This window comes from Corvus brachyrhynchos, unplaced genomic scaffold (assembly GCF_000691975.1).
Source record: "Corvus brachyrhynchos isolate BGI_N302 unplaced genomic scaffold, ASM69197v1 scaffold126, whole genome shotgun sequence".
In the NCBI taxonomy this organism is placed as follows: domain Eukaryota; kingdom Metazoa; phylum Chordata; class Aves; order Passeriformes; family Corvidae; genus Corvus; species Corvus brachyrhynchos.
Genome location: NW_008239283.1, coordinates 8,303,720 through 8,314,807, shown reverse-complemented (window position 1 = coordinate 8,314,807; position 11,088 = coordinate 8,303,720). Strand labels below are relative to the sequence as shown.

Below are 11,088 nucleotides of genomic sequence, written 5' to 3'. Positions count from 1 at the left end.
TTTCTGTGAGCCAGTGTGGTGTCGAGGAGGTTGCCACTTAGTTTGTCACTTGGAGGCAGGGTAATAGAGATCCCCAGAGTGCTGGGGCTTGGGAGGTGTAGGACTGGGAATGCCATGTGCCTGCCTTTCCTGCACAGCTGGGCTCACTTGTGCCAAGTGCCGTGCTGGAGTGGGGCTGTGTGACCCCCTGCATGTGGCACTGTAGATAAGGTCCTCGTTCGGGAGAGCTCAGTCAGTTCCGGCAGCCAGATCGACACCTCCTTCTAGAGATGAAGGGGCAGCTTGAGAGCTGCTCACGGCATTGAAGTGGTCACTGTTTGCTGCTGTGTGCTGGGATAGCATATGTGGCTCTGTACACAGTTAAACATGAAGCTGTTTCAATTGTGAATAAAAGACCCAGCAGTGATGTGACAAAAATATGTTTTATTTTAGCCTTTACATGTTTTAATTAGGAAGTCCTTGCTGAGGCATTTGACATTGAATGAGTGGTGGTGTGAGAGACAAGAAAATACTGAATTAATTGTGCCTGGTGAGATACATGGTATTTGGGGGATGGAGCACAACGTTGCAGGTTGTTAAATCTTCAGTGTTCCAGAGAGATGCATCAGGCACCTTGGGAGCAAATGTTCTGGGACTCGTGTCTGGGGAGGTGCCACGTTAATAAGGAGCTGAGAGTCACAGCTTCTGTTCCTGGCTTTGCTAATGAGTCACTTCTTGTTACTTTGTGCAGTTACAAAAGGTGTATCTGTTTTCCAGGCAACTGGGTAAATATTGCCTGATTCATTAGTCAATGTGTAAAGAGTTTGGAGGACTTTGAAAGAAAAAATGCTGCAGCAGCACAAATGGGTGCTCTTTAGGGCGTTCAGATGCAATTTGAATGGGCACGTAAGAAAGCAGAAGGTTGGGCTATTTATTGAATTATTTTTTTAGTTGTAGGCTGATAGAAATTTGGAAAATTGAAGGGCATCATACGGAGTTGAAAGCTTAGGATGTCTGCAAAAAACCACTAAAGGATGTGGTATTTTCTGTCTCAGAAGCTGGCTGCTGCCAACTCTGACATCAGGTTGGGGTTTGTGCTGCAGAGCCTCAGTCCCCCCAGTCTCCCAAAACCTCAGTTTTTTAAGGCCTGGTAAACAGGGGATAAGCATTGATGTGGTCAAGTGAAAGAGGAGTTTTGTGAAAAACAGAAACTCCTGTCAAATCCTTGTGGTGGCAAGTAAAAGGTACAAAGTCTTGTGCCTGGGAACATGGTAAGGTGGAATGAGTGACGGACAAAATTCTTGCTGCTTGTCTTTAAAGCAGACAAGGCTCTAGTCCCAGTTCGTGATGTCCCGAGGTGAGGTTTTGAGGAATAGTCATTACAAAGTTATTCTCTAGCCTTCTTAAGTGAGTTTTGTGGTAGACCACAGTGTAGCCAAGGACTGATGTTACTTGGAAGAGTGTAACTAGTTTGGGTGAAGTGGAAAGAAAGTAAAATGGCTTTGTTGAAGAGAAGAAAATGTGTTTGGCAGGTTATAAAGTGCATTGTGGCCAGGTACAGCTTTGAAGAGGTTGAAAGTAGCTCTCTCCATCATGAATATGATTTAGGGAACACTCCTGGGTTCTCCAGTTACTGAATTGTCTCGAGTTTTTGTTGACTATAACTCCTGCCCAATTGTGGATTGGTATTTTTAAAAAAATACCCATTTCTTTGGCTCTGGGTAATTATTCTCTGCTCAAACTTGCATGGTTCCCTTTACTGTAGGTCCCAAACATAAACAAAGCTGTGTGATTTCCATCTGCTGTCATAGCGCGTGTGCTTGGCTTTAGCACATCAGACTGCTAGGAAGAGGAAATGCCATCTGGTTAAAATGTCTGACTAATTTTTGTTTAGTTTTAATCCCACTTTTTCTGCTTTTGTGTGTCATTCTTTTAGTCCCTTTTGTGTGTCATGTGCATCATTCTTGTAAGTCCCCATCCCCAATAATTACTTGTTATTGTAGCAGTCTCATGACACTTAGCATAAAGGTGAGACCATTATTTGGCTGGCAAAGCAGTCCTTTCAAACCTACACAGCTAAACGTGCTGCTTCATGAGAGAGCCAAATCTAATGAGTATTTGTCTTTTCTGGGATTTTCCCTAATATCCCTGTTTTTCTGTATTTTAGATGAGGTCTCCTCAAATTTCTAATTTCCTGATGCTTTGATACAGAATGGCTTTACCTCTCCACACAGTTGTAAATGAATGTGTTTAATGCCTTGACATAGCAGGGAGAAATTTCAGAAATAAGGCTCATGGTACAGATGGTGTTAAGAGTAATTTTGCTCTCTAGTTTTTTACCTTCATCCTATAAAGCCACTCAGAAGTAGGATTTATTCAAGAGAATAAGTCTACTCATCTTTTTTACTTTCAGCTGAATTTTAAAGCTGATAAAAAGCTTCGAAATTGCAAATAACCAGATCTAATAGAGAGAGAAAAAAGAAAGGAGGCTCTTGCCCTGGTGAAGCCTTTTCCATCCAAGCAGATTTGTGGTGTCTGGGATTTCTGCATTTTTCTACAGTAGCCTTGAAGGTGAAGGGCAGCTCAGGAGAGGATGGCTCATAGTGCCAGCCTGGGGGAGGTAGCAGGGGCTCTGTTTGCAGCTGGTGCAGGGGAGGTAAGGCAGGTGTCCCTCAGGAACACTTTGCAAGTGAGTTATACTGCCAGTGTGGTCCTTGTGTGAGTGCCATTTATAAGGGCAAACTGCATTTACAGCATAGATTTTCGATGCCTTCCTTCTGTCTCTGTCATAACCTGTCTGTGTGGTTAATGCTCATTCACATTAAAACCCTTTTATTTTGCTGTAACTGTTATACCACTCTGAAAAAAATCCTTTTTTAAGTAAGCTCTCAGTTCCTAACATAAACCCATTCAGTTTGGTGTATTGCATTAATTCAGAATTGCAGAGCAATTAACTAAGTCCAGAACAATGGTTGGGTGTATGAGCCTGAGCTCGGCTGTTTCATCCTAAACTTGAATATTCCGTGGGTTTTGCTTAGAGTTACTCATTAACCAAATCTTCAATGTTCCTGCTTTTCAGACCAAAATGAAGAGTAAGTGAGCTCAGATTTAATGTAAAGGAAGTCACCTCTGTTTTCCTGCACCCAGTACTTAATTTAAAACATCCTCTAGCATCCATCCTCTCCAAGCCCGTGGTGCAACTAAAGGTCATAAATGGGTGTACAGAGGGCTGCAGCATCTGTGTGCCCATGGGTGATGTGTTCAAAACCTGTATTTTGGGGTTCTTAGATTCGTGTGAACTCAAAGACAGAGTAGTAGTCATCTTGTATCCTAGGTTTGGGACCGTGTTCCCCTCTGCCATGTTGTGGGATGAGGGAAGCTGCTGCTTTGCAAAGAATTTTAGTGTTTGGTGGTTTTAGAAGTTCCTGCAAAGCCTTTGGTAGCTCTTGTGAGTGTTTACCTTATTTCTGTGCAGGTATGTGGGCTGCCAAGTGCCTCTTGCTAATTTATATTTCCATGGAAAGTACTGATCATTATAACTTCGTGACTTTCTGCAGGGGCTGGAGCTTATAATTTTTTTCCTTAATTGTTTTAGCTTGACGATATGATGATACGTGTTACCTTTTTGCCTTGGTTTTCTTTCTGCTTTTTGGCTTGCTCTTACTTGCAGTAAGAATTAATCTCATGGGTTTTAATTTTTGGAAAATACTTCTTTTTAATCTTATTTCTCTAGATCTCTGGCCTCTCTAATTGACTAATGGGCACAGGGAGTCGTTTGTATTGGGTGGCAAGTGGTGCTGGGTCTCCACAGCACATGGATTATTCTGTTTGCATTCCTGGCACGTTCCAGGGGAGTGTTTGGAGCAGAAGGCTGCAATCAACTGCAAGGTGATTGCAATCCCCCCTTGAAGTGGGGATTTTTGGTGCATGCTATGGGATAAAGTCAGGCCCTAAATTCACATGAGACTCTGTGCTGTTCATCTGCTAATCCCTATCTTTAATTCTTTCCAGCAGTATGTTTTCTGGTTTTGGCTTTCATGCTCCCCCATCCCTTAGAAGATTCAAGCTTTTCATCTGCCGCACTGTTTGAGCGGCTCATTTTTTCTCATCTGCCGCACTGTTTGAGCGGTTCATTTGTTCTGTGCTGTGGAAACCTGTTGCTATTGTTACTTCTTTTAGAAGATAATTTCCATTAGGAACCCAGAATGGGTGCAAAATGTTGCTTTGTTTTCCAAGACAAATCTTGTATTTAAGCTTCCTGTGCTCATTACTTCTGCATCCATTTCTCCTGGGTCCTGTTCCTACTTTGGTGCCTGCATGGCCTTAAACCCCACTCAGGAGCAGAGTATCAAAGTGCCTTTTGCACTGATGGCTGTATATGGGTTTTCTGTTCGAGTAGGTGTAAGTCATTACCATCCAGCTCTTTGGAGAAGTGCATGCCAGCCTGATGGTTTGAGAAGTGATTTTGTTCCTAGAAATTTTTTTTGTTTCTGATTTCAGATCTGTCTCGAGTGAGTGATACAGGAAGGTGTGGGATCATTATAGAGTATGAGGAGCATTACAAATGTGACGTACTGTTAGCAGCAGTAGTTGTGACAGCTGCTGGCCCAGGATGTGAGGGAGAAGTGAGGATGATAGGGGGGCAGGCAATGCCTGCAGTCTGAGGACAGTTTTGATAGAATCAATCTGTTTTTGTTTGGTCAGCAAGGTACACAAACTGCTGTATTGTAAATGGATCACGCAGTCTTTGTTGGAGGGTGGAATCAATGACTACAAGGAACATAAGTCAAAATCCCATATTGTCCCCGACAATGGCTAATGAATTTCATTTTTTTATTTCAAAACCTTGTAGGAGCACATCTGACTACAACTGGCTGTAAATGACTTCCTTCTTCAGATTATGTGCAAATGTGTTTCATACTTTTAGGAGGGTTGAGGAAATTTTTGCTGCTAACACTTCTTTTGCTGCTTTTTTGGGGTCACAAGCTCAATTAGTTGTTTGGCAGGGTCTCAACTCCATGCTTTCTCAGGATGTTCATCAGTCTATTGTCTGGAGAGGGTATTCTGTGGAAGGTAGCCAGAGGGTATTGCAGAGGCTATGCATTGGGCTGGGAAACCCTGCTTGATAATTCACTTTTGATAGTTGGGCTGAAATTGCAGTCGAACTTCCCTGAAGTTATAACTGGAGTTCTCTGTGATGGTTTTCACTATAACATAAAAGAATGAAGCACCTGAACAACAGAGACAAGAATGAGAGAGCTTGCTGGTAGCAAGATGACAGCTTTGACTGGTATACCTTCCGAAGCTTTTCCAGTGTTGGGAGGCTTGCTTTATAGGCAGTCCTGCTTCTGCTTTGCCATATTCCCTTGCTCTTGGAGCCTGCTCTTTCTCCTTCCCTGCTCATTTTTGTCTCTTCCAGCTGTTGGGACAGTGACAGTGTTTTTGTACAGTCACTGATACAACAGAACTGCCATTGCATTAGTCTACAGGCACAGCTGTGATATAAGGGACTACTGAAGCATAATTTACATGGATTGTTGAGCCCTGTTTCAGATGGAGAGATGTACAGATAAAAGAGAAAATCTGTTCAGAAATTGTGAGCTCTGTGGTTTGCATGTGGTTACGTCATACGCTGATAGAGGAATGAGATAGTTTTTGTGCAGGCGGATTTACTGACCTGGTTACTTAAATCAGTTCTGTCAGCGTTTTTATTAATTACTTCTCTTGTGCCTGGAAACCCTGTAGGTATGGGTGAAAAAGAAAGCTGGGTGCAGTCTGCATTGCAAAGTGTTAGGGGATGCCAGGGCAGTGGTGTGGAAGTGATGTGGCCATACAGCACGTGCACACGCTGCTGTTACATTGGCAGCTGGAGATGTGAACCTTTTTGGATGGCATTTTTGTCATTGCCGAAGAGGGTTTTGACAGTCATTGTAGATCCTTCCTCCCCAGTGATGTGGTTGTGGGGCTGTATTCCCTTCTTCATGAAAGGCCAGTGGGCAACATTACATAATAATGGAAATAATTAGGAAGCTGCAAAAGATGTTATTTGTGCTCATAAAAGAGAATGGTGCTGAGGATGTTTGATCTTATTATGGTCCTTTGGGACCTGACTGGACAATATTTGAATTTGCCTCAAGGAGGCCATTTTGCACTTCCACTTCCATGAGCCATTTCTTACTTGAGATCCATCCAGCTTGGACTTGTTTTAGATTTAGAAACCATGTGGACTTAACTGCAGCAAAACTCCTGGGTCTTATTTTGTGTTCCTCCCATCTGGCTTTATCCTCTGTTCTTTCTCCAAATTACCTTGACGCATTGCTGCAAAAGCCTTTTTCTCTTGTGCTCCTCCTGCCACTGGGGACTGCCATCAGTATCTCTCATTGCTTCTCCATTCTTACGACCACCAGTGTCCAGACCTGTGGGCAGTCCTGGACAGGCAGAGCATCTTGTGCCACTCCTAAGGAACAGCTGTGACTCGTCCCCTTCAGGAGCTGGCTGCACTGGTGGTGAGCCAAAGGAGGCCAGATCTCCTTCACGAGTCCCTCGCTGCCCTCCTGCCCTGGTAACAGCTGGCTGCCTGTGCTAAGGGATTATTCATGCATGCTAACACTGACAAGGGACCCCAGAGGTTTACAGGGAGTGCTCCCTTTGGGCTTCCTGCCAGCTCCATCATGACCCCCAATGACAGAAGTATGTCCCGGTAGAGGAGATGAGGATGTGAGTGGAAAGGGATGAAGCGTGCACGCAATCTTTGCAACGCATGCTACCTTTGTTGTTGTTTGGGCTTCTTGCTTAGGTCAGCCTGGATTGTTCATTTTATTCTTCTTTTTACCAAGCTGTCATATGTCTTCACTTCTTCAGCAAAGGCACATTTTGGAGCCCTGGTTTGATTTTGTGGAAGGGGAAGGATGGAGAACATGCCTGTGGGAGTGGAGGGAAGCCGTGCTGTTGTGCCACTTAAGGTTTGACCTTATTACCACATAGACAGCTGCTGGTTAGGTCCTTGTGGTATTGAAAATAGGTTGATGTTTTGGATGATTTTCCAGGGAGATAATGCTGGATGATTGTAGGACTGTCTGCAGGAGTTCCTTCAGCAGTAGCACAGCAGGGTTCAAATTGCTCTGGACAGAAATGGCAGGAGGCAGCCGAGGATGGCTGCTGGGGACACATTACTGACCTCATCCTCAAGGCAGTATTTCCTGAGCCTAGTGCCTTGTCTTGAGTGGCTTGGCCTGGGTTGGTAGAGTGCTGATTTTTGGGGATAGTTTCTGGCTTTTTAGGTTTGGGGTTTTTTTTGGTTTGTGGGGTTTTTTATTTTCTTTTCATTTTATTTCCTGTTTTGGGTGTCTTGTTTTTTTGGTTTTTTTTTTTATTTTTAGTCATTATAACAAACTCTTACACTGCCTCTTCAAGTGATATAATTAAATTGCAAGAACTGGAGTCCTAATTACCCTCTCCCATGTGAGAGTTGAGGAGCTCGTCTTCAGAGAGAGGCTGTTGGCTGAGATTCAAAAGAGACAAAACTCAGAGCAGGCTGCATCTGTGTTGATATTTACTCTTATTAAGAATAATGGTCATTACCAAGTGATATCAGAGTGTGTTGCTCTTTGCAGGTTATTTTTGTCTGTCTGTAAGTAAAGGCAGAAGGAAAAGCATCTCTGCCATTTCTGCACGTCTCCTTTTCTGCTTTTTCCAAATAATTGTTAGTATAGCATCTGAGCTGGTGGGTCTGGCATGTGCAAAAATCTGCACTGATGCATGAAAAAATTACTGATACATATTTAGCATTTCCTATTCTTGGAATTTGCTCCTCTTCTATCCCGTGCATCAGTGCAGATAGCTTGCATAAACAGGCTTAACTCTCAATGCAGTGGTGCAGAGAATTTGCCCACTAAATGGTAAGAGACATACTGGAGCAAACTGCTGCTTTCTTTCCTGTGATAATGGCTGTGCATTCAGGCAGCTGTGTGAATCTCTGCAAATGGAGAAATCTTGAAAGCAGGGCACACTTAGGTCCTATGTAGCTATTCTTAATCTTCTTTTTTCTTTTTTTTTAAACAGAAATTCATGCAAACAGGAAATGAATTGCTAGGAGTTGAAATGGTAGGACTTTTGAGGCTAGCTGCTTACTCACAGGTATAGCTCAGTAATAATTCTTTGTAGCTTTTTTTCAGCTATAAACCTTGCAGAACGTTAGTATCCATTCAGATCTCTAAATGACACATAAGGGAAAATTATGGTTTAGACCATAACCTAAAGTTGCACCAAATAGGTGGTAGAACAGGCAACAGGATTCTTTTGATACCCATTGTAATCGTCTGCTTATGCCAGAGCAATTGTCTGCACATCTTGGTGTTTCACAGACCCTGTTGCTGAGGTTTCAGCATTACACTTGTTCACATCAACCACCTAACATTTGTCTTGGCAAAGCTGGGATAGCCACAGATACACGTGTACACTGGAAATGTTTGGGAGTGTCTGGAGGAGCGTTTACGAATGTTGACTGTTGTGTGGGCTGACTGTAGCTAAGTGCCTGGCACTCAACTGCAGCAGGGCCACAAGAGTTTCTCTGTGCCTCTGAATCTGTCTGGGATAAGACAAGAGAATGATCTGATACTGGTGTCTTCTCTGAAGATTCCTTGACGTTCAAGTCATTTAGGTTTAGCCCATGGGACCATTGGAGAACTGCAGGAGAGAGAAGACAGGATGTTTCTGACCCCTGGGTTTGATGTTGCTGCAGGCTTTTCGTATGAACTCCACGTGGCAAACATGGTTTTTTAGCATAACTCCAAATCCAGGGCATTTGTTCCGTGATCTAGTTTTGTTACAAGGAGACATGTCCATGGTATTCAGTTCTCAAACTCAGATCTCCAGCCTTCCAGAAAAGCAAAGAGAGTGTTTATGGGCTACAGTGATCTGAAAATGCAAAACTGACATGAATTCAGTAAGACTCTTTGGATAAATATGCTTCTGTTCAATTGAGATTATTACAAGTGCTCCTTCCTGGTGTGGTAGTTGTGTGCTTTGTTAGTTCCTTAAAATGCTCATTTCCATCTTCAGCATAATATTCTGATTTTGCTGCATGTGTCCATGGCACATTGCTCCTTATTTCCATGTACCAGAAGCATTTGGGAAGTTTCTGCTGAGGTGCACTCTCACTTCCAGCTCACTGTGAACTTGGTGTTTGTTGTTCTTCACATTTGTAGAAAGACAGCTGGAGAACATCGAGAGAATTAGCACCAGTGCTGGCAGCAGCACTTAAGTTGGTGGGGCTCTTGCAAGTCTTGCATCTTGTTGTCCCTAATCAGTTTAAACTTGATGGGTTTTCGGTGTTTTCATTTTCTAAATTGATTTATCTGCGTAAAAGGTACAAGTTGTCCTCTGCTGGGAACAAGTTTCCAAGCTGTTTAATCTTGCTGTTTGTCAATGCAGAGAACAGCCTTGTCAATGTGAATCATCATCTTTTCTGTTTTGCTCATCTCCCCAGATCTTTCACCAGCTTCTTATTCACTTCAGCTTGAAGTCTCCTTATGGCTTCACTCCTACCCTGTTCAGGAGAGCAGTTAGGCCGTGAAGACCCTTTACCTGCCCACTGAAACAAATGTATTTGCAGTTCTGTCCCATGACCCTTCTCTCTTCTTCAAGTCAGCCTAATCTGGTGCTGGAAGTGGTGCAGTCTTATTGAGTTTGAAGACCACCTCCAGCAGGTCTGTCTGCTGATACCTCCCTCCATCTTTAGGAGCTGTTTTTACCTCTGCTTGCCAGGTGTGGCTCCAGGACACATCTTTCATACCTAGAATGAATGGGGTTGCTGGGCTTGGGGCTCCAGAATTTCAATTGGTTTTTATTTTCTGCAGGACCTTTTTAAGGCTAAATGCTTGTGATTTGGACTTGGACATACCATGAACATGGGGTTTTTTGGCTTTTTATTATCTTCTGCCAAATGTAAAAGCTGCTCTTTCTCTTTGAATCTTTTCACAGTGTTCTTTGACCACCACCCTAACAGTAGCATGGTCTTAATGAAAACTTGTCTTCCTAAATTTTATGTTAATCTCACGGGCAGAAGATCTGCTGAGGTCCTTGGACATGCTGGAATGAGCTGCTTCTCCACTGGTTAGGGCTTGGCTTTGGAATGTAAATTTAACACAGTTCACTGTGTCCTGACCAAGCAAACAGAGGAATTAAATTGTCTAATGGAGCTTTTCACAATGCTTGTCCCACAAACTTAGCTAAACAGCTTCCAAATTGCTGTTAGTTGGAATTGATTGCTGATGAGGAAGCACAGCAATGAGTTCTCAGAACTGAATGCATTTGATTTTCTTTTTTGGTAACCTTTCTTCCAATATGTGTTTTTTGCAGTGATACTGAAAGCCGAAAATTATGCAAGAAGATGAAGGTAGATCCTAATTCAAAGGAGAAGGGAGTGGATTTACTCCATTATAAGTGAGTGCTGGGCTGGGATTTGTAGTTCATAATTGTTGATGCCCCCATTAAGACTGTTCATTCTCCTTTCAGCCCCATGCTGCTGCAGCATTAAGATGACTTATTTTTTATCCTTTGACATATGAAATTAATTGCTGTTTCTTCATTTTGCAAGCATGTGTTGTGACAGAAGTTGAGTTAAATTTATTTCACTGTTGAATAGAGAACACTAAAAGCATAAGCGGGGCCAGGGAGAGATGTCCAATGGACTAAATCTGCCCAGTGCACAGGGCTGATGCCTGAGATTTGAGCTCTCTTGCTTTCTGTCACTTGCCTGCTGGAATGTGCCTTGGACAAGTTGCTTCATCTCTCTGTGCTTTTCTGACTTGAGGTAGTCCTTCATAATGTGAGTAGAGAAAGGCAAGTGTCGTGAGACAGCAAGAGATTTTTCTTCCTGAAAATAATAGGAGTGGGAGTACTGTTAGGTACACCAAGCAGCTGTATCTCCATCTCCTAAGATAATGCCTTAGTAAATATTCTTGTTAAAGTGTCAGGGAGGAAATTGTTTACTAGGAAACTGTTTTCTTTACACTGGTTTGCACCCTCCCTTTTTCCTTCCTCTTGTTCCTCCCCACCCCACCCCCCTTAAATAACTGTACTGTAAATTCTACTTAGTTCTGTGGCTTC

The 11,088-nt window shown here is 43.0% G+C and overlaps 1 protein-coding gene across 1 annotated transcript in view; it reads left to right on the top strand.

Moving 5' to 3' along the window:
• Positions 1–11,088, top strand: part of PDIA5 (protein disulfide isomerase family A member 5) — an 88,929-nt gene that overhangs the window by 6,600 nt on the left and 71,241 nt on the right. The window contains exon 3 of the mRNA XM_017740244.1: positions 10,339–10,422. Within this exon, the coding sequence (XP_017595733.1) occupies positions 10,370–10,422 (53 nt within the window). The 5' untranslated portion in view covers positions 10,339–10,369. The remainder of the gene's footprint in view (positions 1–10,338; positions 10,423–11,088) is intronic.